Source organism: Amblyomma mixtum, chromosome 3, assembly GCF_055824585.1.
Source record: "Amblyomma mixtum isolate Tamu chromosome 3, ASM5582458v1, whole genome shotgun sequence".
NCBI classification, from domain to species: Eukaryota; Metazoa; Arthropoda; class Arachnida; order Ixodida; family Ixodidae; genus Amblyomma; species Amblyomma mixtum.
The window spans coordinates 232382458-232410120 of NC_143014.1; the positions used below are offsets into that span (position 1 = coordinate 232382458).

General features: G+C 44.5%; 3 protein-coding genes across 13 annotated transcripts in view; 2 read left to right on the top strand and 1 right to left on the bottom strand.

The window, feature by feature from the left end:
- LOC149354001 (uncharacterized) overlaps positions 1-27663 on the top strand; it is a 79505-nt gene that overhangs the window by 48869 nt on the left and 2973 nt on the right. For 7 of the 11 annotated variants that reach the window (XM_089582993.1, XM_089582985.1, XM_089582986.1 and 4 more), the window contains one exon: positions 6908-7030. The exons of 2 other annotated variants lie outside the window; for them this stretch is intronic. In XM_089582993.1, coding sequence (XP_089439119.1) covers positions 6908-6917 — 10 coding nt within the window. In that variant the 3' untranslated portion in view covers positions 6918-7030. Of the gene's footprint in view, positions 1-6907; positions 10478-13062; positions 13718-27663 lie in introns of those variants that run through there. 2 more of the 11 variants (XM_089582996.1, XM_089582995.1) reach the window with 2 other exon arrangements.
- LOC149354003 (uncharacterized) lies at positions 16213-18805 on the top strand. Its single transcript, XM_089582984.1, has one exon. The coding sequence runs from the start codon at positions 17199-17201 to the stop codon at positions 18282-18284; it is 1086 nt and encodes a 361-aa protein (XP_089439110.1). The 5' UTR covers positions 16213-17198; the 3' UTR covers positions 18285-18805.
- On the bottom strand, positions 19416-22459 carry LOC149354004 (uncharacterized). Its single transcript, XM_089585140.1, has 4 exons — positions 22287-22459; positions 20908-21595; positions 20553-20755; positions 19416-19944 (listed from the first exon to the last, which is right to left on the bottom strand). The coding sequence occupies exons 1-4, from the start codon at positions 22457-22459 to the stop codon at positions 19446-19448; spliced, it is 1563 nt and encodes a 520-aa protein (XP_089441266.1). The 3' UTR covers positions 19416-19445.

Sequence of the window (27663 nt, forward strand, 5' to 3'; positions counted from 1 at the left end):
GATTTGCTTTTACACGCTGTACTGATCTGGCCAACCTTGTTTCACTTATGACAAACAGCCTCTAAAAACTTGCATTTCACCGCAGGATGCCCCTTGAGGTTTTATCTGTAGCATCTGCAACCTTCCTTCTCGACATGCCCTACACAAGCAGGCGCTTCCTTCTTTTTAATGCAGCAACGTCCTTGATGGTTGAAGTTGGTATGCTACAGCTTTATCTAGCGCATGCTTTGGTGTAATCTTTTCTACTGTTAGCAGTTGCTGCTCAACTTGCACTTAGCAGAGACCACACAAAAATTTGTCCCGCAGTGCCTGGGACCCAAAGTTTCAGAGCTGTGAGGGGTGCCACAGTTCTGCCATACACTTGTTAGCAGACTCGCCATCTCTTTGAAGTGTCTAGTTGAACCAATCTCGCTGAAGAAATTTCAAGTGGCACAGGTGAAAAGTAGTGCCCGAAGTACTTTTTCATGTCTGCGTACATTTTTTTCGAAGGTTTGCTTGGTGTGGTCAGTCTGCGAAGGATCGCACGTTTTTGCACCTACGCTTGTAATTATTGTCGCAACTTTCTTGTCTTCCGATGAGCCACTGAGCTGGAAGTATTCATCGGCCCTTTTAGTACATGGTGACCAGTCTTCAATGGTGTGATTGATGCTTTCGAGCTTACTGATTAGTGCTGCTTGAGCTGCCATTGTTTCAGTCACCCAGGCATAGGGTCCGCAGAGTTAGGCCTACCATTTCGGGCTTGTCGATGCTCTTCTTACCACTGCTGGCTTCTGCCAGTTGATGTAGCTATCTTCAAGGCGCACTTGGGGCATTCTTGATCCAGTCCTGGTTGCCATGTGTTGTGTCTGGGACTCGTATGTTACACAACTAGGAACTCAATACAAAACTTTGAAGCCGTGTTGCCTGGCACACACTATTCAGAGGTACGAACGTGTGCACACTTTTGTCCCCACAGTTGCCAACACACACTTGGTACACCGCTGCTTTGGGCAAACAAGCATCACCACAGTGCCAACAACGTTCTTCCTGCTTTATATAGGTTTTTTTGTCACGTCTGACACCTGTATTCATTGTTGCTTTGTTGATGTCTGCATGCTGAGTCCTCATCCTTTGCTGCTGCTATGCCGCACTTTCTACACAAATGGCAAAACTGAAGGCCATGATTGTCAGGTTACACTCCACGAAGAGCCACTGCTGGAGGTTATCGTTGCATAGGCCAGACACGAGCCTCTCACAGAGCATCATGTCTAATGGTAACAACTTAAGTGGGGTTTATGGGGACGTGTGCAGCGCCGGCAACGAAGACTCGGCCACATGTAATCGGGACAACAGTGGGGCGAAAGGCAGGGTTACACAAAGAGCAGTTCTAAGCGCGAGCGTCAGCCAGCCGCATCCAGAGCTTCGTCATCATTGGCTTCGGTGCTTGGTCGTCATTTCATTCCAACAGCCCCGGCAGAAAAAGGGAGCCATCCTGGTGACTCAAGGCGAGGAGACGACGAAGGGGTTGTATTAAGATTTGAGGTGGCTCACATGAATGACGTCGTGGCAGTGGTGGCGATGGTCCGAAGAAGGTGTCACCGGTTCAGTTATTTAGTTTACAGGGGACTTACACTCCAAGATACGGTAAGGGCCGATATGCTTGGCAGGAAATTTGGAAGCTAGCGGAATAGAGAGAGCCAGACTAATGAGCCAGTGGAGAAGTGAACAGGAGGCTTGGCTGGATCGGACGCATGTCTGCAGAGGCTTTGATGTTCAGAGGTGATGGAGCGAGCCAGCTGGCAGCACTACTCGGCATGACAGGTGACGTCAGAGAGGGAGGTGTATTCCGAGCTGTCGGTTGTAGGGGAGGATGGTGTCTAGAAGACAGGAATGCTCACACCCATATAAAAGAAAGAAGGGGGAAAGCTGGTCATTGCTTGAGCTACAGTGTTGTATGCTTAAGTGATGAATATAAGGACCTGATCCCAATTAGAGCTCTGAGAGTGAACATACATGGCAAGCATGTCCCCAAGAGTCCGGTTGGATCATTTGGTGAGGCCGTTTGTTTGAGGGTGATAAGCAGTTGTGGTGCAGTGAATTGTGTGGCAGGCATCCAAGAGCTCGTGAACAACTTCAGATAAGAAAGCACGCCCGTGATCAATAAAAAGTTTTCAAGGAGCACTGTGACGAAGGACAAAGTGATGAAATATGAAGAAGGTGACATCGCGAGCAGTAGCCGTAGGGAGGGCAGCGGTCTCAGCATACCGAGTGAGGTGGTCCACAGCGACAATAATCCATCGATTTCTGGCGGTCATGAATGGAAGCGGCCCATAGAAGTTGATGTCCACATGGTCGAAAGGGCGAGCAGAGCATGGGCGTGCACAGAAGCATGCCCCTCGACCAGCCAGAGCACAGGCTGGTCGAGGGGCGAGGAGTCGACTTCCGCTGCTGACAGACAGTACATGAGCGAAGATGATGAACAAAGTTATACATTCCACACCAATAGTAGCACTGGTGGAGTTGCTTCGATTTCTGGCGGTCATGAATGGAAGCGGCCCATAGAAGTTGATGTACACATGGTCGAAAGGGCGAGCAGAGCACGGGCGTGCACAGAAGCATGCCCCTCGACCAGCCAGAGCACAGGCTGGTCGAGGGGCGAGGAGTCGACTTCCGCTGCTGACAGACAGTACATGAGCGAAGATGATGAACAAAGTTATACATTCCACACCAATAGTAGCACTGGTGGAGTTGCTTGTAGGTTTTCAGCAAGCCAGCGTGAGTGCTCTGAGGATCGGCATGTGGATGTGCACAAATTTCAGGACAAAGCTGTCTTGGAATTACCAAAAGCCACTTTCGGACGTCCAGACGGTAGTTGCGGCGGTAGAGGAGAGCGTCCCAGATCGTAAAATGGGCAGCTTGGCGACGGAGGGCCTGAGGGAAAGAAGTCATAGAGGGCTCAAGAAGGATGTCAATTAGGGATGAGATCTGTGGATCCTGGCATTGTTCAGAGGGCATGTCCGTGGTAGTGAGCGCTGCGAGTAAGGAGGCAGATATTGTGAAGAGGGCGCAGGAGAGGGCAGCGGCGAGCGTGACAAGGCATCAGCTGCAGAGTGCCTATGGTCAGACCGATAACGCTAATGTTGAATTCTTGAAGGTAAAAGGCCCATCGTCCAAGGCATCCCGAGGGATCTTTGAGTGGGGCCAACCAGCACAGAGTGTGATGGTCAGTGAGGAGGATGAAGGAGCGGCCATATAAGTATGGGCAGAATTTCGTTAAAGCCCACATGATGGCGAGACACTCCTTTTCTGTCATGGTCTCAGCTTTGGTGAGAGCACGGCTGGTGTACGCAATGGCATTCTCAGAAAATGCGGGCTTGTGCTGTGCAAGGACAGCACCGAAGCAGATTCTGCTTTTGTCGGTGTGCACCTTGATAGGGGCACTGGGGTCATAACGTCGAAGGATAGGCGGTAAAGTTAGAAGATGGAGCGTAGCAAAAGCGTCACCGCAGGCCGTGTCTCACGCAGGCAGGTCGGTGGGACCATTTAGGAGTTTCGTAAGGGGTGCAATGATAGAGGCAAAATTAGACTCACGAAGTGGCGAAGTTCTTGTGTGGAAGTCGGTTTATGGAAGTCAGCCACCGCACGGAGTTTGTCAAGATCTAGCAGGACGCTGTCTGTAGAGATGAGATGGCTGAGGATCGTCAACTGCCGGCGCCAAAGTGACATTTCTTTAAATTGAGTTGCAGGCCAGCACTTGTGAGGCAGCTGAGTATCTGGTGCAAGCCACTGCAAGGGATGTCCAGGCAATGTATGCAAAAGCTTTGCGTACATTGAGATTATAAGGAAATGAATAGAAGGCTCTGCAGAGCAATTCAAAACAGAAGTGGTAATGACAGTGGGCTGGTTAGATGGGCGGATGAGATTAGGAAGTTTGCTGGGATAAGGTGGTTGCAGCTGGCACAAGTCTGGGTTAATCGGAGAGATACAGGAGAGGCCTTTGTCTTGCAGTAGGCGTATTCAAGCCGATGTTCATGACAATGAGGAGTCTAGCTTCCACTCTTGGTGGGTCTGTTGTAACAGAGGGCCGGGTCAGCGTTGCCAGGTTGTGTGGATGTTGATGGTAGGGCAGGCAGTGAGAGTGGTGCTGGAGTGGATATGGAAATTGGGAGTGTTGGGTAGAAATAAGCTGTTGCTTTGTTGGCGGGTCGTGGTGGCTGGTCATGGGGTGCAGGTTTCGTGGCGCATTCTTGATGAAACTTTCTTTGTACGTTGAATGCTTGCACCTTTCTACTACATCCTTCAGTAGGTGTTCACGTAGTCTGCAGGTAAAAGCAACAAAGTGGGTACCATTCAAGTACACGACAGCAGTATTACATATATCTGTGCAGGTTGGCCTAATCGTCATCAAGTTGCTAAGATAAATAAAACATGCATTTACGTTAACCCAAACAATAGTAAGTCCTCTGATATTGTTGCAAATATGTAAGGCCATGTTATAAGGGTATAATTTCTAAATAAATGCTTTTATAACAGTCATTCCATGCAAAATGTTCCAGATCCCGAAAGCGACCACCTATAATTATGTTTTTAAAAATTGGACTAGTTGGTGATTGTGCACATACTATACCAACGAAATATTCTTCTGGAAAAAATTTTTTTGCTCACTTCAGCATTCTTTACAGTTTCCAAAAAGAAGCAACATTTGGTTGGAGTAAAAATTTTAAAATCAAATGCAAAACAAGGTGCAACGCTAAATCTTAATTTTAGAATTTCTCACTTTTGTTATGTCATCTGACTTCATTAATGAAGTGATGCAGGAATTTCTTACGCTTCCTTGATTCTGTAAAAAAGGCAAAAAGCATGGCGTTTTATCTATTTTTTACATAAACAATAATTTTTTTTGCTTTTCCTGTTGCTGCAGTTTATGCTGCAAATAATTTGAACTTGTTAAGCAAAACGGTTTTAATGAAAATTGCTCCCAAAGCTTGCAAAAGTGACTTATTCAGCTATTGAGATTCATACCTAAATTAAGAATTAAGGCCCTCCAAATAAAAATATGTGAGACTACTCAAATACACACATACTTGGTTGCCTGTAATGTACAAGTTTTCATTATTAGTAAACTTTCTCGGGAGAAAAAAAAATTTCTTGAAATCCACAACTCTCATCAGTACCTATTGCCAAACTGTCTTCTCTGCAGAACATGCATTTGCCACCATTTTTCTGTGCAGTAAATGGCTTTAAGTTGGTGCTCCACCAACTACATTTTACGATAATACATATTTGTATGATGAAATGATGAAAGTAAACCATGACTGCCTTGAGGCTGTCGTATTGACCAGAGAGGTTTCAGAGGCAAGGCATTATGCACATGCTGAGTCATCGTTCTGTAAATACTGCAAATCAAGAAATTATGAGGTACGCAAGAACATTAGTCATTGGCACTCTGCGCCAACCATCACATATCTCTTTCAGAGAGAACTGCACTAACATCATGGTGCATCAACGGTTATGTCCACATTACGTTATCGGTGGTCGTATTAGGCATCTGGTACACTTCACGTGGAATGATCCAGCAATGATGTTACTGGTGTGTTGAGTCGTGCATTGTTTGCTTACTGTGTGTTGGCTCCTCTTTTAGCGGAGTGACAGTGAAGTGGCCCCTTCTTGCTTTTGAGGTTTTCACCTTCCAGCGCTGCTCACCATCTGCCGTCTCCACTTGCCTCCTCGTGGTGTCTTCGTTGAAGTGCATCACAGCCAGCTGAGTCCTGAGTCAAGAGAAGTGATCAAGACGTGCTTGCATTTCATGTTCTCTTGTTTTTATGCAGCACAACAGACGATGCAGGACATAGAAGAAGAGGACAGAAACAGCACTAAATTTACAATTCTTTTTCTTTAGGAAAGCAAGCATCAATTTTAATCCAACCTGCGCATTGTCATCCTAGACACGCTTCTCAATGCTGAAAACACTTAAAGCACACATGGATCGCTATCATGAATTGCTATCCACTATTGAGCAGTTAGATGGCTATGAATGGCCACCTAATGCACCTACTACCTTCGTTTATTATGTGAAATGCAGTGATCATCATGAGTAAACAACGCTTTTGTGTCAACCAGAAACAGTGCTCAACTAGGTTTGTCGATTTCTTTTTCAAACAGCTCAAATGTTACAGGAGCCTTACATTCATACATTGGCCTGTATAGTTTGTTATGGAAGCCTACTAACTTGCCCAGCCTGCCATTCTATTCCGCATGTCAGAGCTGATGTACCTTGCTTGCATCCCTTCTTTTCCGAGAAAGCATTAGCCTTGGGAGCAAACTGGTTCAGCAGGCTGTGGAATGACTCCACCAAAAATGTCTGGACATCCGGGGACAGCTGATGAATGTCACGCAGCAGCGAAGGGGGGTTGACAGTTTTTTTCAGCGCCTGGAATTGCTTTGAATCTGGAAGGAATGGACAAGCCAAATCAGCATTTCATTACTTCAGCCTAGAATGCAACATTGACTAAGCATTCAAGAAACGGCATTCAACAGCAGCTCTTATTTGGTCTCATCCACTCTCGGTTTTCAAGTGGACCGTGAATGCTTTCTTTGTACAGCCCCTCGTGGCCAGCGTGCTGGTTGCAGACGTGGTTGAGCAGGCTCATCCACATGCTGACCACCAAGTCCCTGTTCCCCGTGCCCATAGTGGCCACCCAGTGCAGGTGGTCAACGATACCATCAATCCACCCTTCGATGGTTCTCTGCTTCCGACTGGAGGCCCACAGCTTTTTCTTGAGGCCTAGAACAAGTTGAAGAATGTCAGATTTGTGAAGTCTCACAAAGCTTTCTCACAGTAATACCATAATAGGGTGTTAATTACTTACCTTTGGCAACATGCCATACGTCAAACCAGTGTTTTATTCCTGGCTTTTCCACTCTGCAGAATCGCCTGACACCAGGGTGCCAATCTGAAGATGGATAGCAAGAACAGGCAAGGCACTGTGACTGCTCAGAAAGGAATTCTCTGGCAGGACCAGCTGAACATCACAGCAGCTAAACAGAAGAGGTTGTCTTTGCATAAATAGTAAATTGCGGAGTTAACGTCGCGAACTGACAGATAGGCTATGGGGATGTCGCAAGGAAATGGTCCCGATTAACTTAGGCCTTCTCTAACGTGTGTTGATACTGCACAACAAACAGATGTTTGTGTGTTTTGTGTCCATCAGAATATGGCCACCATGGCCAGGATCGAACCCAGAACATTCGTATTAGTAGCTGAATGCCAAAGGCATTGAGCAACTGCAGCATTTTGAGGGTGTCCTCAGTGTGAAGGTGTTTTTAACTAGTGCTATGTTTCTGATTCTGGTATTATGCAGCGATTTTTTCAGTGATTTTTCAGCACGATCAATCGAAGATAACTGGTCCCTTTTCAGAAACAAAATGCATCAACTTATAGATAAACATGTCCCTACTATCACCATCACCGAAAAACCATCGTCACCATGGTTCAACAAAGAGCTGAAACGCCTCAGAAACAAAAAGAAAAGGCTTTTTCGATCCGCATCTGCATGGGAAAGATATTATTCTGCAGAAATAACATACTCATCTTTAACAGGCAAAACTAAACGTACATTTTTCTCGTCTGTTCTACCTTCCATGTTGCACACTAACCCCCGCAAGTTCTGGAAAACTATAAACCCATCACATTCGAAGCTTCTAACATTACATGACGACGACAACAATCTTATCCCGGAACACGAATCTAGCCACGCTCTTAATAACTTTTTTTCTTCAGTTTTTACTAAAGAACCTGACGGTGACTTACCGGATTTCGCAGCTCTCGGCCACCCAGCTATGCCACAGATTACAATTGATGCTAATGGAATCATGAAACTTATTGAATCATTGAAACTTACTTCTTCATCTGGTGTTGACGGCATAAATTCTAAAATCCTAAAAAATACTAAAAACACTGTAAGTGTAATATTGTGCCACCTCTTTCAGCAGTCCATATCAACAGGTGTCCTTCCACAAGATTGGAAAGTTGGTAAGATCATTCCAGTCCCCAAAAAGGGCTCACCTGTTTCATGCAAAAATTACCGCCCCATTTCTCTCACAAGCGTCTGTTCGAAACTAATGGAACATATTATTTATTCGCACATAGTCAAATTCCTTGTCTCCGTAAAATTCTTTCATACTAACCAGCATGGCTTTTTGAAAGGACGCTCATGTGACTCCCAATTGGCTCTCTTTATTAATGACCTAAGCTCCAACCTTGATTTAAACGTTCCTACTGACACTCTCTTCCTTGATTTCGAAAAAGCTTTCGATAACGTACCGCATAAAAGACTGCTACTAAAGTTATTGTGTCTAAATCTTAATTCGTTAGTATTAGAATGGCTTTCTAACTTTTTGACTAACAGAGAGCAATTTGTCTATGCTAACAATCATTATTCTCCACGTAACCCGGTCATTTCAGGTGTTCCCCAAGGTACAGTCCTAGGACCTTTGCTTTTCCTCATATATATTAACGATCTTCCTTCCAGTATTTCCTCTACCATCCGTTTATTTGCTGACGATTGTGTAATTTACCGCCCAATCACTAACAGTACTGACGCTGGCATTCTTCAACAAGATCTTAACCGAATCCAAACTTGGTGCGAACGTTGGTTAATGTCTCTCAATATTTCCAAAACATGTTTAATCTCATTCCATCGTCGGCAGATGCATACTCCTTCTAAATACACTATTTTCGGTTCAGAAGTATCGTCCGTCTCTTCCTGTAAGTACCTGGGTATTACTGTAACGCAAAACCTAACATGGTCATCTCATATCACGAACATCGCTAACGAAGCTAATCGTCCCCTTGGTTTCATACGGCGCAATCTACGTTTTGCCACCCCATCCATCAAATCATTAGCATACATAACTTTTGTCCGTCCTAAACTAGAATATGCTTCGGCAATGTGGGATCCTCACCAGTCTAACCTCTCTTTAACCTTAGAAAAAATACAAAATCGAGCTATCCGTTTCATTTATTCTGACTGTTCGTACTACACTAGTGTGTCTGCCTTAAAAACTAAAGCTAACTTACCCAGCCTTGAAACGCAACGAAAAATTTCTCGATTGTGCCTCTTTCATATGTTTTATCATTCATCTTTAGCAGAATCAGTCATATCACCTGCTTATCGCCTCTCAAGCCGTATTAACCACCATAAGGCCGTCTACGCCCCCACCGCAAGAACTACCGCTCATTCTCGATCTTTTTTCGTCACGTCATCCCGGGACTGGAATGATCTACCACAGGACGCCGTGCATCACATCAACGCCATTCATTTTAAGAACGCCATCAAGACCATTATTGTTTAACTGTCATGCCCATCCCTCATGTAATGCCCCATACCAGGGGCCTTTGAGGTATCAAATAAATAAATAAATAAATAAATAAATTATACCACAACTGCAATGAAATGGCTAACAAAACTAAAATGGTAAAAATAAGTGATCGCCATGCCAGAAACTTACTGAAATCAGCTTATAATAACAGTTTACTAGCAGATATCAGCATAGTCCCAATGCAGTTCTTTTAGATGTGACAAGCACAGTAGGATAGAACACGCCGTGCTTTCAGAATGCATGTTACGCCCAAGCTCCAAATGGCTTTTCGTGTCATGGCTAGGTATAGCAGCCTCGAGTGTTACCTGTTTTCAGTGAACAGATGGCGATGCCTGCATTTTCAAGCCCCTCCAGGCAATTCCGCAGCCCCTCTTTTCATTGCCACGCTGTTCAGCACTGCTTCAGACTGCAAACGGAACAAGTAATTACACTATGAAGCTTCTTGCAGCCGTTCCTTTCATTCACTGCAGTCATTAGCCTAGCCATGTCCACTTGAGGAAAGTGGCCTCTACTGTATCCATCCAGTCAATTCTGCCCTGCGCAAATTTTCTAATTTCATCCGCCCATCCCTGTTGCCCCCTGCTACATTCACCTTCCTCCGGAACACTTTCCATTATCGTAAAGGAGTGCCACTTGTGTCTACACTGCATGTCCTGCCCATGCCCATTCTCCCTTCAAGATTTTACCTTACTCTTATGGGATATCAGTAACGTGCTTTTCATAACTTGAGCGAGCCTTCCAAGTGCACTACAGCTACATCTTATTCCCTCGATAACTTCTTTCTTGTAGTCCTTATCGGCAATCACTTTTTGGCCAAGACCAAGACAGCACACTTTCTACTTTCAATACCACACTACTTGTAGTAAACTGTTATTCCTTGCGGAAGCTATTGAACGTTGCCTTTGATTTTTCACATTAATTTTTTAGACCCACCCTCCTGCTTTGCCTGTCCACATCTTCTAGCGTGCACTACAATTCCTCCCCTCAGTTACTTACAGAGCAACATCATCTGCAAATCAAAGATTGCTGGGGCTGTCTTCACTAACTTTTATCCTTCCCAATTCAACCCTCTGGGCTCTGTATAAGCAATGTAAATAAAGTCAGTTTTATATTATTATTATTTACCCCACAAGATTCCTGCATGCAAGACAGATGCTCTATCCTTATGGCAATGCTGCGCAATTATTGCATTATGTGTTGTATTTGTAGATAATAAGAACACACCTCTTTCATCAAAACCTGCTCGGAGCAGACAATTTTGCAGACTCGCACGGCCAACAGGCCGTAGGTCAGGTACTTGGCGCTTTACTCGGGCGAGTCGCAGCGACCGTTACCAGCCAGGTCAAGCTGCACCCCTTTCAGCTCAATTGCCAGCGTAGCCTGCTGCTCCTGAAAAAGCTGCAGGCAAGACAACAATCATTCTTCATTATCCTTCAATTATTGGGCAGGTTACTTGTTAGAAATGTATTGTAGCTATGTTTTCTATCTTAAGAAATTCGCTACAAATGGCAGCTGCAAGTTGTGGTGTAAATATTTGTTTGCTTAAATAAATACGAACTTATGAATCTCAAAATTCCTTAAAGAGAACAAGGTTTTGGATCGTCATAACAATGACAAAGGCACTGTAGGAATGCAAAAAATCTCTGCCTCTCCCGTAACTGAGAGTAGAGTAAGCATGAAATGTTTACGGGCGTAACACATTGGTTGTAGATGGTACTAGTCAAAATCTTGAAATGGGTCTAGTGTTCAACACACCACACCACACATACTGTGCACTGGCCCATGTGGACACAATCGTTTCCTGTGAGTGTCTGGGGAATCTCTTCCGCCCTGCCTTGTCAGCTGTATCTGGTTTCTGTCAGGCTCCATTGCTCGGCTTAAGCAGCTGTGATGGTAGCGGCATTGAAATGCAGAACGACGCAGGAGCGTACGCTGACACGACGAGACGCAGGCCTGACAAGAATATATATGCAGCACGTTCGAATACTCCGCGAGCGTGTATACATCTGCCTGCCAAAGGGGAAAACATCATGAGCTGAAGGCGCAGCGGCCGGTCTTTTACATGCGTGAGTGTGGGACAGCGCAGAAGCAGTTTTTCCGCCCAAAGCCCTTCTCACCCTGGAGCTCCCCTCTTGCTCTAAGCGGCCCTCTCTCAAAGCCCCTAACAGATCACGTATGAGTCTCGTTAAATCTCGTGCGGTGCCCGGGTGCTCTCGTTTCAGCTCCCGGATGTGTAGAATTCAGTGCCTGGATGAGTGGAATTCAGTGCCCGGATGTTGGCTCTCGGTCTCGGCGTGATGTCACCACACTGCCGACAACGGGAGCTAAAAACATTTCATGCTTAAAAATACTGTGCAATGTCGGAACCATACAAGTGCGAGCTTATGTTCACAGTGCTAAAACACATTTTCTGATGCAGATAGTGGTCCGCCTTACTGAGTTTAAATGCATAGTGGAACCTTGATATGTGAGAGCTCACTTGGTGCTGTACCTAATAGAGCCCTGCATTTACAGAATCTTAGTATTAACTGCTTCAATGTAGTAACATACACAATTTTGAAAAATAAAATTGTACCATGTTAATTCCTGCTTGGCAACAAACACATTAAGATTTGCTGAAGAAAGGCCTACAGTATTGCAGAGTGATCCATCATTTTTCCTGTGTTGCCTTTCCCTGATGAAACTGGTTGCAGCTGCAGTGTTTATGAAGCTGTTCAGGGCATGCTGATACGAAAGCATGCAGCCATACCTCATTTATGGCAGGCAGCAAGTAGCCACGCTGGTAATTGTAAAAGGTGCGCTCGCTGATGGTCTGGATGTTGATGGACTTGAAGCAGTGCAATGCTGCAGCCTCTAGGCAGCCTATTATTGACTTTGCAAAATGAAAAGGTGGCTCTATTATTGCCTTACTCTATTCCTGAGGTTTTCACGGCAATGCAAAATGAATATCGCCGGAATACAAAAACTCATGGTGACTTGCGCACTGGATAGATGTTTAACAGTACAGCAAAAAAATGTGAGGACGTGGCCAAGCTCATAAACACCTGCAAACCGTAAGTATATAATAAAGTCCTGCTAGTAGTTTTCATAATGCAGTACACAATTGTGATCACTGAAATGTCAACATAATTAGTGCAGTCATCCGCACTGGATAATACACAATTATACTATATTGAGAAAACAGGTTCCTGGTGTCTTCAGGTTTCTGTCAGGCTCATGCTCTGATGACTAGGCTTCACCTGCTACTGAAAAAGTAAGATATCTAAATGCATTGCCTAGTATTTTACTTCACAGCACACCTCAACACACATATATAGATTAATTATGAGGAAAGGAAAGGCAAAGTAACTGTCGCATTCTCAGTTGACAGCCCAAGCACAATGTGAGGAAGGTTGAAGGGAGAGAAAGAAGGGTGCCGTAGTGGAGGGCTGCAGATTAATTTCGGCCACCTGGAGATCTTTAACGGGTGTTTTGTGCACTTTACCTACACCAAAATGCAGCCACTGGCGCCAGTATTTAAAACCGTGACCTCACACTTGGCAGCCAAACAGTGTAAGCACAGATCTACCACAAAGAGTACTTGAGCACATGCTCATATATAATGATACATTTGACAAACCTGCCAAAACTTGTTTCAAATGATGGCATGTATGTTGTGCCACACTCTGCAGCTGGTTCCTCCTCATCTTCCTCCCATTCCAGACTGCCCTCTGCTGCCTCAAGTGGTGTTGAAGCACCCTGTGCCCTAAAGCTTGGCGGTATGGCAGACGGTGCAGGCAGGTCAGTCTGCGTCCGGGCCGTAACCAAAACCTTCATGGTCAGGTTCACCTGCGTAGCTGCCAGAATTTTCAGCATTTATTACCATATCCAGTTATGCAACAACTGCTCACCTCTTTTCCACTGTCCATATTTACCGAAAGACCGGTGCTGCGGTGTGCAGTTGGGTGCTTCTGTCCGTGTCGCCACGGTACGCCTTTCAGCAGAGCATGTGCACATCAGAACTGGCTCCTAGAAAGAGGCAGGTGCACTGATCTAAAAGCTGTGAGCTTATGGCCTACTGAACTGTTTTGAATTAATGAGGGAGAACAACGTATGGCAATGCTGCTACCATTACCTCTCATATGCAAGCTTACAGAGCAAAAAAAAGGCTCCCATACATAATCCTTGCAACTGACATTCTTACTAGCTGAGAACAAGCATAGCCTTGAGTTTTGAACATGCCACAGCAAACATTATTGAATATACTCTCATCACTTCACGGCATATGTCAGCCATGCATGCACAGGAAAGCAGGGGACTGCTATCACATATGGACAATTTGAATGGTTTGCCTGATGGGGGCCATTCCAGTGAGACTAACTGCGTTTACCTCATGCCATGAAACAACTGTCAGCAGCACAGAGGCAATGAAAAGGTAATTATTTGTTGTGCATGAAGCACATAATGTGTTATAATGATGCTAAAAAATGGAACTCTGATGCATCAAGCAGCAGATTAAAAAAAGTTCTACCAGCTAGGACACAGCTTGCATCACATGGCAACCAATGTGTGTTGCTACTTACTGCTGTTCGTACCTGGCTAGCAGATGCACTGGAAGCTTCACTGCTTTCTGCTGCAGACTGTGGTCAGGTGGGGTGCTGTAAGTAAAATGGCAACTCTCATTTGCAGCACCATATGTCAAAATGGTTCATTCATATACTCTCTATATGCACATATTTAGCAAAGGTACGCTACTCAATCTCTGTCACATAGTCAAAAACTTGCAAACTAGGACGAACTTGACAACACAGTAGACCAAAAATATCAGAAAGAGAGGTGGACCAACACCAAATCATGCAAGAAAAAATTCTCCCCTTGTGTAATGTTGTATTCCTGTTATGAATAACACACATGGATCATGCAAATAACGATGCAGTGTGTTGCACCTCAATTTTTGCGTAACGTTTGCAGTGAATAAAATATTTGTTAGTTACTGAAAATTCAGTTGCATAGATGCAATAGGTACAGTTAAGGACAAAAGTTTGTGGGATGCGGATTTGCGGAAAAAAAAAATTATTTCTGCGCTGCCTCAGCAGACAGGCAGATTGTATTTTTGTAGCAGATGGAGCACGCATGTCTCCTCATGTGCATATGCATTTCCGTGATCTGCTATGCTTTACCTCCATGCAATAAATTTTTTTTTCGCGAATCTGCATCCAGCAAACTTTTTTCCATGACTGTACAAACGTTCGCGGACCATGTCGAGTGCTGTAGCGGCGCGCTGTGTTGTGCGTTTCTGACAGTTACAAATGCACAACAGCGGGCTCGATGTTTTAATTGTTATACCACAAGGCATACTTTTAACCATGCATCATTATGCGGTGATGTACTGGTCTGAGCAGCCTGCACTGTACGTGGCCACGTGGCGTGCTAAGTGTCGCATTGCATTTTGCGCACAGGATTGCTTACCTTTCTGCTTGGCAGAAACAGTGTGGGCAGGGCTGTCAGCTTCAGCCTCAGCTTCATCAATCCCACACCTGACCGCCGTATGAGCTCGGGGTTGTAGTTATAGTCGTCAGGCGTAAAATGATGGCCACAGACGCGAAGGTGCTGGCGTTTGTCCGAATGCAGCAATCCGATGCGCTGAAGGCAGACAGCTCGCTCGCTTCCATCTTTCGGCAGACAGTGCCGAAGGGCAACATCTTGCCGGTCTCGGGCTTTGCAACCAACAACACAGCATGGCCGATCCATTTTGGTTGTGCATACGACGGAGGTAACAACAGAAATCAGTACCGCGGTGACTACGAATAGCACCTCGATTCTCAATTCGATTCGACGGAGGTGCCGGCGGAGTGACACAAGCGGTACGAGCAGATGACAATATTGTAAACCAGAAGTGCAGTACTAATTTCTGACACCGAACACACAATAACCGCGTAAACATGCATATAAACGACAACTCTCCTTGCTGAAATGCAAAATATTTCCAAAAAAAGTAAGAATGTGAAGTATCTAGAGCTTTTAGATTGTTAAATGCGTGATTTCACGTTGGCACGATGAACCAATGATAGCCCTGCGCTGGTGACATAAAGAGCACTAATCTGATGTAATGAGCATGGATTCGGGCGGAAGTTCAGCACCGCTGGTTGCTGCGAGCCTCGCGAGCGGTGGTTTTTGAAAATGTATTGTAAATTATCTACTCACTTTTGACGTATAGACCTTATGCAAAAGTGCTGCCATCTAGTGGCCGCCGCGCGCGTTTCCGCCATGTTTAAGCGTAGCTGAACAGAGCAGCGGAGGCGTCACAGTAGAAAGCTGTGTGGCCGCGCTCGTTGCCGATAATGCCGACGTACTGCTGTGTTCCGTGCTGTATGCAAAGTGGAAATAAGGATGCTGAAGGAAAAAAGGTAAGCAGGAAGCTATATCCATTCCTGCATTCTTTTTTCTCTTTATTTTGCGTCAATTTGTTGTCGCTCGGTTCTCGTGATGTAGGCGCACTTTCGAACAACGGCGTGCTTAAATTCTTCAGCGGCATCTAATCCAGCCTGTTTCAAAAGATCGGAAATTGTGTTCGGTGTCGAGGCAAATGAAATATATCGCCCATGCTGTGTTACGTTGGTGTGAAGACGGAGTAACGTTGCTTTTCACATACAGCGGAGTGTCTGCAAGAGCATTGAATGAAAGTTGCCCTTGATTTGCTTACTGCGCTCACTTTGTATTGAATCATACATGCTGTCGAGCATATGTAACAATTCTTTACATACAACTAAATAAAACAAGCTGCGGCACTTTAAAATGCGCTAAGCTGTTCACTTAAAAGCGAGTGTGAAATTTTTATCGCTTCACGCATCTGACACATCGATGAATCGGATATCATCGATTATAAGCTGGGGTTCAGCTACTGAAGTGCTTCTCAAGAACATGCTTTGCAAAAGCACTAAACCCAGATGTAGGTGGCCGCGACTGCTTTTGCCAGCCAGCTGCACTCGGCTAGCACAAGTTCGCATGACTGCCATAGATGCACTGAGGATCGTCGCGTTTTTTACTTTTGGTTTCTCAAACCAGTGCGAGAGGAATTTTTCCTGTGCGTTATGTGCAACCTCATAGGGAATTTAGGATTAATTTGGATCACGCCGGATTTGCTTCCTGCAATCTGTATATCGCCGAAATAAGGTCGGTTTTTCGTTTCACCTCCTCGGCGCGCCATCAAAACAGAGTCGTCGCGGTAGGGATTGAAACTGTGAACCGTTTACGACCACTCAAAGAGCAATCCTTTGTAGGGACTTACCGTGCTTAGCAGTATTTGCGAGGTTTGCTGCTGCGACCAGCAGGAGAAACAAGGCTGAGCGCACGCGTGTGTTTTGAGACTTTATTTTGGGCATAAATACCCATGATGCCAGGTACAGTGTACAGTTATTACTTCACTGAATTGCTGCTAGCATGTAATGTTTGATCTTCTGCAACATGTCCAAAAAGAATCTCATGCATGCGAAGTCCCCACTCATGACATCTGTGTTCTTTCAGGTGTCATTTCACTGCATTCCCAACGACAGTGGACTTCGCAAAGCATGGTTGGTGGCCATCAAGAGAGCCGCCGTTTAACATTAGGACAGCCCGTGTGTGTTTGCAACATTTTGCAGAGAAGGATTTCGTGAAGAATGTTGCCAGTGGACGTCAAATATTGCACGACAATGCAGTGCCATCAGTTTTTGCTTTCAAGAAGCCTCACAAGCAAAGGAAGCCACCAAAGCCTCGGTCAGCCCCAGCCAAGCAAAAGAATTTTCCTGTTTTCTTAGTGCAGTCACCGACCTTGTCTCCAGTATTAGAAACTGGGACAGACTCTGAGCAGTCTTCAATGGATGACGCCTGCACCACTCCTGAACTCGTCCACAACATTGATAATGAAAAAAGAGACTGAAATTCTTCAACTCCGTCAAGAACTGCAGGAAGCAAAAGAAAAAAATGCAGCATTGGAGAGTAGAATTGCTGTTCTTCAAAAGCACTGTGCTTACCTGGCGGCTTCCTTAGCACAGTTTTCAGTCGAAAAATTCAGAGACAATGATGAAGACATTCAATTTTATACCGGCTTGCCATCGTACGATGTGTTCCAGAAGCTTCTGTGTTATTTGAAGGTCAATACCATGAAGCACGATGATAACACATGCAACCAAAAAAGAGAAGTTGGCCGCCCTGCTATTCTGAGCACTGAGAACGAATTATTTTTAGTTCTTGTGACCTTGAGACTGGGATTGTTTCAGAAGGACATCGGCCACCGCTTCAGCATCCACCAAAGCACAGTGAGCCGCATATTTAACAAGTGGATCAACTTTTTGTTCATGCGGCTAGGAGACATGCCTTTATGGGCATCGAGAGAAGTGGTTGACCACTACATGCCTGAAGAATTCAAGCTGAAGTACCCCAAGACTCGAATAATTATAGATGCCACAGAAATCAAATGCGAAGTACCGAGATCTTTAGTTTTGCAGTCAGAAACTTATTCTAACTACAAATCAAGCAACACCTTTAAGGGCTTGATTGGTGTTACCCCAGATGGTACACTGACATTTGTTTCGCCACTAGTAACAGGATGCGTCTCGGACAAGGAGCTTGTAAAGAGAAGTGGATTTCTCTCCTTGCCATTTGATAAGGGGGATGTCGTTATGGCAGATAAAGGGTTTACAATTAAGAACCTCCTGGAGCCCATAGGAGTACACCTGAACATGCCGCCATTTCTGACTAATGGCCAGTTCACCGAGGAGCAGGTTGCAGTGACAGAAGCAATAGCATCACTACGCATCCACGTTGAGAGGCACATTCAGAGGATAAAAAGCTTTCATATATTTGATAGGAGGATCCCCATAACTATTGCACCACTTATTAATCAAGTTTGGACAGTGTGTGCACTTCTGACAAACTTCCAAACACCTCTGATGAAGCCGTTGTAATTGGTGCTCATTAATCCTGTCTGAAGGTACTTCTGAATGCTGTTTCAGGTGTCAATAAATACCAAAACTTCAACTCACATTGTGCTTCCTACAAAGAATGAATAGTTCCTCTAAGAGTGTTTGGATTTACATTGCACAACTGAGCTGTTGCAAACAATGAAAAGCAGTAACAATGAGGCCAGAATTTATTGCTATTCTCTGCAGTTACCGAGCCACAGCACCTATATTTGGGCTCTTCAATGCTCATCATGCAGCATTTCCAGCAAATCAAACAAACCTTTAGCAAAAGTAGTTTTTCCAGACACTTTTGCAACTTTAGTGCCGAATGTGCTACAAGTAGTCCACCACATAACCTAGATGCAAAGGTAGTCGCCTGGAAACTCTTGGTAATGATCATAAATGAACATGCGTACAGTTTTAAGACAGAAGTGTGTCCGATATGTCTGGGCCTGGGTGTTATGCAATGACTTTGGAATGAGAGCATGATTGAAATGTAGACAGGCAAAAATTAGCAGGTAGAAAACTAGAATAATGTTCAATGCTTCAGGAAGGGAATGACAGTAACATAGGCAGACAACCATTGGAAGTGGTAAAAGAATACGTCTACTTAAAGAAGGTAGACGCTGGAGATGCAGACCATGAAAGAACTATTTAGGAGGATAACAATTGGGTGGAGTGCATTTCGATAAAAACGAAGTCTACCAGTACTACTCGGAAGGAAGGTATACAACCTAAAGCTTACTAGTTCACATATACAGGCTGAAACTTGGAGGCCAAAGAAAAGGGTTGAAGTAGAATTGACAATGCAGCAAGCTATGGAAAGGAAAATGAGACAGTAAGGTGACCTGAGGTCCTTTATGGTACAGAATGGATTCCAGGAGAAGGAAAGTGAAGCAGAGGGTGGATAACATTGGGAAGTTTGCTTAGCTAAGTCAGCTGCAGGTTGCGCAAAACGGTTAATTGGCACGGTATGGGAGATGCTTTTGTCGTGCAGTGGACTTAGCTTGGCTCATCAATGTACCTTTCGGTGAACTCCTGGCACAGCAGCTAAAAGATTCCCTGCAGGAACTAGCATGGAACGCAACTAAGTTGAAAACCACTTCTGTGTATGTTTCATGCAAACACCTAGGCAGTTGCCACACGATGCATTGAGGAAAAAAGCTAATTTTGCTGGGATGTTTGCAGCGAATTTAGATATGGCACAGCCTGCTGGAAGTAGAAAGCATCCAACTTTGATTTCATTGCCATCCAGGCCCTCTCATAATACTCTACTCCGCAAATTACAATCCAGGCCTCTGCAAAAACTACAAAATGAGTCCATTGTAACCCTGAGCAGTACATCTGCCCCATACCTTGCTCGCAATATGTACTTGATTGCTTTAGGTGTGGAACAGTGTCTACAATTTCAATACAGAAGTCTTCACATGCTACTGCTTCTTGAAGGGTAGTGGTCCCCTTGCTCCATGGGCACTTCACCTCAATGAGCCCACAGGGAGGGTTTTCTTGGGAATCGTATACGACGCGGTCAGGTGTTGCACCTAGCCATGGAGATTCAGGACTCACCATGAGCCCGCACGTGTTCACAGTGACATTGTGGCCGATATGCTCCATGCACTGTATGTAGCGCTGCACAGCTCGTGGCTCATTTGCTGTTCCGTACCTGCAAATATTCAAGAGTGGAAAAAATTGCAAGGCTTGCATGGATGAATTTTTTTCATAATTCTTATTAAATGGGTCCTTCATTTACTCTCCAAGTGCTCCAGAAGCTAATTCAAAATAGTAATGAAACCATGCTGAAATAGCCTACAATCCAGAAACTTGCATGACTATAAGGTAATTTATATGGAATACTTTTTAACTGTGTAGGACTAGGGGCCAAAAGAACACACGTGTTTTAAACCTCTCTCTAAGAAAACTGTTGCGATGAAAAGGCAAATAATTTTCATTAGTTTTCTGTAACTGGTCAAGGGGCAAGAGAAGCTAGGATACACCCAAATGTGCATGTAAACAAGCACAAAAAGAAGGCCTGCTTTGAGGTTAAATAGCCACTGCTTCCTGGTTGCATCCATTTTAATTTCAAAAAAGCTACAATCTCCTTATGTGTTTGTTTGGATACTAATGTTAAGGACAGTACAAGAAGGTTACTGTGCAAGGTAAATCTTGTTGGCAATTAACAGTCAGGGAATGGCAAAGAACAACACTCGGTGGTACAAAACACTCTTATTTTGGATGCTAAGTACACATGTAATCAATATTAAACGGGCTCACCTCACTATTGGATTTGTAAACGCGTTTGGCCTCATGACATTTGCGACACCACGTTCTGTCCAGGCAGCCTTCCTTGCTAACACGGCACCAAATTTTGATGCTGTCAGCCTGTTCAGCCTTTCTTTTCTCCAGGTAGAACTGCCCACTTGTTGCCTGGTGTTCAGCTCCAGTGCTGTAGCATCTGCGTTACTGATCTGCAACCGCTGGAGATGCAACATATGGTTGCAAAAATATTAACTGGTGAACTTCTCAACTACTATCTTCATTTTCAACAATAAAAAGCCATCATAAGCATCAAATTCACATTATGACATGCAAGAGTAACAAACATGCTGGAAATAAAAAAATGCCCAACCTGGATGATTTGGTTGTTTGCCAGTTCTGGAGGTGGACACCAGCCATGGTCAAGAGGGCGAAACCTGTACGGTTCAGCATTTTCCAGCAGATCTGTATCTGATGTGGCAATCTGACTCCATGGTATTAAGCAGTCAAATGCGGTTGGCAAAAGGGGCAAATGAATGGACTTTGCTGAGCCAACAAAAGTTGGCCCAGCTTGTGCTTCAACATGCTCACAAGAAGCTGCTTGTGCAAGAATGGCTGCGAAGCAACCGTGTGTATCCTTTATGCTTTCTGCCAGCTCCACTGTAGCCCCTATCTGCTCTTCAATGGACGGCATCTCATATCCAAAATCAAGCTGGGCTCTCTTTTGATCTGCCGGCCGCCCTTCGCCAACCTGACGCCAATTTATTTTCATGACGTCTTCAGGTGCCATAGATTTTCTTGGCCTCCTCCACTGTTGGGGCAGTTCTGTTGGTGCGAGCTCCACAGGAGGCTCCTTGTGGCCCAGCTGTTGAAGTTTCACAAGCTGCTTCAGTAGAGCTACCAAATGGCTGCAGTATCCTGAAGATCCAGCTGGGCAACTGCAATGTGCTCTCTCCACAAGACAGTCTGCAGCAAGCACGAGTTGTACACTATATGGGTTTGCAGTTTTCTTTCTGCTCCTGTTGCAAACACATTGCACAGCAACAGCAGGTCCACTTGCACTGTGAAAAAAGAATACAGGTTCCATTTATGAATAAGCATGACTTCATTACTGACTTAAAGGTCAATTGGTAAGCGTAATTTTATCAGTTAATTCAAAGCATGGTATTCACAACAAGCTAAACACCAGAAAAACATGATACATGCCTGGCATCAAATTGTGCGCTTAAATCAAAGATTCAACAAATGACGAAATAATACTTCCGCTATCACATACTCGGCAGCATATGGTATCATAATGTATCGAATACCTAGCAAAAAACGCGTGCCGCCTAACGAAAACTGTGTGAAAGGAAAGGATAAACAAAGCATTTTTTGCTGGGCATTCCACCACGGCATAGGCACCACGATGTCGCAACGGCTCGAACTGCCTAAATGTAGCGCGAGACGTAGCGCTAAAGCCATGCAAAAGGAGCGGTAAACGACAGATACACTGCTACTCTTTCTTTCCGCCCCTACTGCATCGGTGCCAGCACGAACACACAACGGAGAACAGATGACTACGACAGCGGCGAACAGATTGCTACGAGAGCGGCTGCTTATGAATCAACAAAGCAGGCCTTTTCACCTGTTCGTGATGGTCAACGATCGTCACATATGCCGCAAAAACGGCTCTTTTTAACACGGGCGTAAAGCAATGACCAAAGATGTTTGATGAAATGCATGAAATAGTAATAAACAAAGTTTACTCACCCGTTGCACTTCTTCGTTTTGAGCGTCGGCAGACATACATATGACTCTGTCACTAGCTTGTAGCTGCGCTGCTGCTGCCGTTCCGAAGAAGTTTTAGAAGCGCAGTACCGCTCTACAAAGTCAAATGGAAACGTCGGCAGCACTGACAAGTCCATCTTCCATTCCTCCGTCATTGTAGAGTGTGAGAGCTTCTTATTTCTGCTCCGAATGCAAGAATACGTCTCTATAAAGCTATCACAAAACAGACGCTGCTAGCGCGACGGCAGCAGCACAGGAGACTCGACCCTTAAACATGGCGTCGCATAGGTGGTTCGCTGAAGCTCCGATAGATGGCAGCAATTTTGCATAAGGTCTATTGTATGCGGCATGAACGTTCAGTGGCCTATGCTCTACATAATGCAAGTATTTTTTTGCCAACCTCAGATACCCCTTTCTGGGACCTTTTAACTGTGGCTACATTAATGCAAATTTTTTTTCATTACCAGGCTCCCCTCTTAAGGTCTTGGTCTAGCATTTGCAATTGGTATGGTTTTATTTCATTTGTGTTTGACGTATGTCACGCTTGTTTCTTTTAGTTATTGTGTACATAGATTTTTGGAAATTATTTATTTTCAGAGGGTGTGCAGCAGTATGCCCTCAAATACTGCACAATAATTAATGCCTTGTCTACTACTCTCCTCAATCTCGGGGACAAAAGTAACTATCTGGCGCTCCAAGCTCCTTATCGTGTCACATTGCATACAGGCATCACCTGATAATGCACTTCTGGAGCAGAGACCGGAGCAGTGTACCTAGTTTCAACCTCGCCACAGCACCACTCGTGCGAGCGCTGTCTACGATTCCACTCCTCACTGTACGAAATGTGTAAAACTGAAGTTCTTTTTACATAAAATTTCGGCTGTTATAGAAAGAATGTCTGAGCAGCTAAAGAGGAAGTGTCGGTAATTTGGCTCTGCGCTAGAGAAATAATGGTTTTAAAATGCATGCAGCTCAGTATAGCTCAGTCTACATATTTATAAAGTTATAAAGTGAAGATAATCAATCATTTTCACTGATGATTGAGTATTCTATTTTCTGCTTTCAGTTTTACTGCGGCCCAGGACAGCTAAAGTTAACAAAGCAGAACGCAGAGATTTGAAAGTGTTTTGGAAGAAATTAAGAAAATCAGGCACCAAACTGATATGGATGGATCGGAGGCCCAGCAGGCACACCTACGTGACATCAAGAATTTGATGAAAGGAACCAGTTCAAGTTTGTCCAGCGCCAACATTTTTTAGAAGGAGCTGCTTTTCCTGATGACAAAGCGGATGCACTAATCTGACGGCCATGCCCAGTAATTAGTGGGTCTATCACCCGCCACTCAAGAAAAACGAAAAGAACTCGCAAGCGCAATGTTATTAACATCGAGTGCGATTCAGACGAGGACCACGTTGTGTTTTCGAAAGGTAGCACTGGAAGCACACATGGAAGAGGTCCCACCAAAAGGTCACGAAGGTTAGCAAAGTCTCCTGCAGTCGACACATGGTCCAGTCCTGTGGTGAGATGCAACAGTCAAAGGAGACACTGCAGATATTGCAGAAGGCAGAGAAGATAAGCTGCATTGACCTATCGTACGAGTCATCCAATAGCCTCGCGTGTTTTGGCGAAGTGGTCTCACCAGCGAAAAGGGGAAAATATTTTATCGTGAAATGTGAGGCCACTTTGCTGAACTACTCCACAACACCGGAAACTCATTTGAGTGACATCGTGGAGAAGGTACCTGAGGAGTGCGGTGTGGATGCGTCCCAGGTGACATTGATTTTCAACGGCCGGCCAGTTAGACCAGCAGACACCCCAGAGAGCCTTAATTTGGCAACAGCGGACATTTCAGAATGCATCGTCACAAAGTACATGGAGACGGGCAGGAGGAAGAACACAATATGCATCAAGTTTCAGTGCTCCAACAAGCAGAAGAAAGAACACATATAAGTCAGTTTCATGGAACCACTAAGGATAGGAGCCATGCTGCTTGGTAAGAAACTGGGCCTTCATATCTCTGAGCTCAAATTCATATTTGACGGCAAATGTGTAGACTTGAGTAGCACACAAAAAGAGCTCGGAATCTAGGACAATGATTGTGTTAGTGTCTGCATTCGGTCACAGATGTAAATATTCACTGAGGATGGCTATTATCGCTGTTTCCATTAAGGGAGGAGTTGGGTCTTGAAAAATATTCTTTGTTGGTGTGGTCACAGTTGATATCTAAATATTCTAGGTATGTGGTTTAGTTTCATGTACAGAGTTTCCCTCAGAGTTTTCCTTGAGTTTTTGTTCGGAGCTGTTAGAGGGGGGTGGGGGGGTGAGGGCAGAGTGCTTTCTTGGGTGTATGTTATGTGTTCTATTGACATGGGGGAGTGCAGTGATTGTGGGGTGGTCTTCCTGCCTATCATGGTGGTTTAGTTGTGGGTTTTTCGGGTTGCCAGTTCAAAAATGCAAATGAAAGTTTGTATTCCTGTATCTGAGGTGGCGGCTTCTGTGCCCTGTGGCTAAAGTTCTGTGATAGGCAGGATGATAGTTTTGCCCTTGTTGCATTCCTCAGTGTCAGGGAAAACCAGTGGCATGCATTTTGGCAGGTTCTCGGGGACAAACTTTCTTGGAAGTTCTTTGCAAAGGGCCTGCATAACAAGAATATAAGTGTTCGGGGATTTGTTTTTTATAATATTCTAGGATATATTTATAATCGGCACAGAAAAATACATTTCCACTGAAGATTTCACAATTATTACTAGATTATTGCAAAATTTTTTCAATACCAGGCTCCCCTCTTAAGTGTATTGCTGTAAAATTTGCAATTTTTATGGTTTTATTTCATTTGTGTTTGACACATGTCACGTTGTTTCTTTTAGTTATTGTTTATTTATTGATATTTATTATTATTTTCAGAGGGTATGCAGGGATATGCCCTCAATATGCTTCACATTAATTAATGCCTCATCTACTACTCTCCTCAATCTCGGAGACAAAAGTAATTGACTGGCACTACAAGCTCCTAATTGTGTTGCACTACATACAGGCACCACATGACAATGCACTTCTGGAGCAGAGAACGGAGCAGTGAACCTAGTTTCAACCTTGACATGGCACCACTCGCACGGGCGCTGTCTGCGATTCTGCTCCTGATTGTAAGAAATGTGTGTAACACTAAAGTTCTTTTTACACAAAATTTCGGTTGTTATAGAAAGAATGTCTTAAACATCCTTAACAGAAGGCTGTTCACGAAAACAGTAATTTTCTGTTCCTCCTTCACTGGAAGCGCAGGTAATTTGGCTCTGTGCTACAGAAATAATAGTTTTTAAAATGCCTGCAACTCGGTATAAATCAGTCTACATATTTATAAAGTTATAAAGCAAAGACAGTCAGTCTTTTTCACATATGTATATGTATTCTATGTTCCACATTCAATTGTTTTGCTGTGGTCCGGAATTCTCAAGACGGCTAAAGCTAAAAAGCAGAACACAGAGATTTGGACGGGTTTTGGAAGAAATTAAGAAAATCAGGTGCCGAACTCACATGGATTTATGCAAGGGCCTGTTCAGCGCAAACATTTTTTCGGAGGAGTTGCTTTCCCGATTGACAAAGTGGCTGCAGCAATCTCATGACAATGCCCAGCAGTGCAGTGGGTCTGTCACCCATCATCCAAGAAAAAGGAAAAAAACTCGCAAGCACAAAGTTGTTGCCATTGAGTGTGATTCAGACAAGGACTGTGTTGTGTTGCCGCAAGGTAGCACTGGAAGCACACGTCCAGAAAGTCCCTTCAAAATGTCACAAAGGTCAGCGAAATCTGCTGCAGCCATGTTCATTCCTATAATGAGGTTCAACACACGAAGGAGACGCTGCAGATATTGCAGAAGGCAGAGAAGGTTAGCTGCATTCACCTATGGTATGAGTCATGCAACAGCGCCTCATGTTTTGTCGAAGTGGTCTCACCAGTGACAAGGGAAAAATTGGTGATCATTGTGAAATGCGAGGCCACTTTGCTGAACTTCTCCACATCACCGGAAGCACCTTCGTGTGATATCGTGGAGAAGGTAGCTGAGGAGTGCGGTGTGGATGCATCTCAGGTGACACTGATTTGAGCAAGATGGCATGGAACTGTGCCCTAATATCATCCTCCCACAGTTGAGCTTTCACTCAGTCAGTAAATATTTGCTCCCTGTACTTTGTACAGTTAGTGTGTTTCCTTCTTATCGACATTGGTCAACAACCAGAGTGAGTGTGTCCCGGGCTGCCTTACTTAAGGTATAGTTTGGTTTCTGCACTTTCTTGAATGGTATTTTTTATGCTGTCATAAGTTCATTTGCCCTAGAGCCACTAGCTACTGCAACAGAAGAGAACCATGTTATCTTGGACATTACGATCTGCGCAGACCCGCCACATGGTAGTGGATCCGTCTGTATTTGCGAAGCACTTCGGTGGAACATGCAGAGGTTGACCTGGGCTGTGCAGTTTGTTTTGGGGTCGTACTTTACGAGGGATTCTGCGGAGGCTTAGTAAATGATTCTATTCAAAGTCTCCCTCCCATTTGCAACTGAGGCCACTGAAGGCACCCAAGCAGACCCATGTAAACTGCTGGTGTCTGCAGAATAGAACTTGTGCTGCAACTACCTTGTTGTGACAAATGTTGTTAGGAAAGAAGTCGAGCGCTCTCCAGCACCACACACATAGATAGGCGCCTTGAATGATGCTTGTTGCTATCAGATAGCGAAGTACCTTAGAGTTAGCAGTGTTCTGAGGCTGTATTGAGATTGTCTCAGAAAAGGAGTCAATGGTTGACTTATTTTTCTGTGTAACTGGTGCTGTGACCTTTTAGTTTGTGACCATGCTTATGGCAAGGAAAATTGCAGGTGGATCAAGATAGACTGGTGGTTGGAACAGGACACTTGTGTCCTGAAAAGTCCTGGATCATTATCGTCTCTCCAAACAAATGTTGTTAGGAGAGAAGTTGAGTGCTCTCCAACACCACACACACAGATAGATGCCTTTAATGATGCTTGCTGCTGTCAGATAGCGAAAAATACCTTAGAGTTGGCGATGTTCTGAAGCAGTATCGAACTTGTCTCAGAAAAAGAGTAAGTGGTCTACTTATTTTGCCGTGTGCTGTGATTGCAAAATGCTTTAAGAAATGCTTAAGTCTGAAATTTCAGGTTTTTAGTGTCTAGTGTTATTTGTACATATGTATTAATTCACTGGCAAGTCCCAGGTCTAGTGGCTTGTCCCAAGCAGTGAGTGGCCTGTCCCAGGTCTAGTAGCTTGTCATGTATATATGTTTTTACTTGTACGCGTCACACATTTGATACAGAAACTTTTAGGTAACAGTAATCACATTGTTTCTGTCATT

What these genes read in the sequence shown, in the direction of transcription:
- LOC149354003 (XM_089582984.1), top strand. Translation starts at nt 17,199, where the DNA reads ATGACGCCTGCACCACTCCTGAACTCGTCCACAACATTGATAATGAAA.
- LOC149354004 (XM_089585140.1), bottom strand. Translation starts at nt 22,459, where the DNA reads ATGACGGAGGAATGGAAGATGGACTTGTCAGTGCTGCCGACGTTTCCA. An exon ending in AAAACGAAGAAGTGCAACGG is followed by an intron (nt 21,596 to 22,286) that starts GTGAGTAAACTT and finishes CTTTTTTCACAG; the next exon opens with TGCAAGTGGACCTGCTGTTG. An exon ending in CAAACAACCAAATCATCCAG is followed by an intron (nt 20,756 to 20,907) that starts GTTGGGCATTTT and finishes TTGCATCTCCAG; the next exon opens with CGGTTGCAGATCAGTAACGC.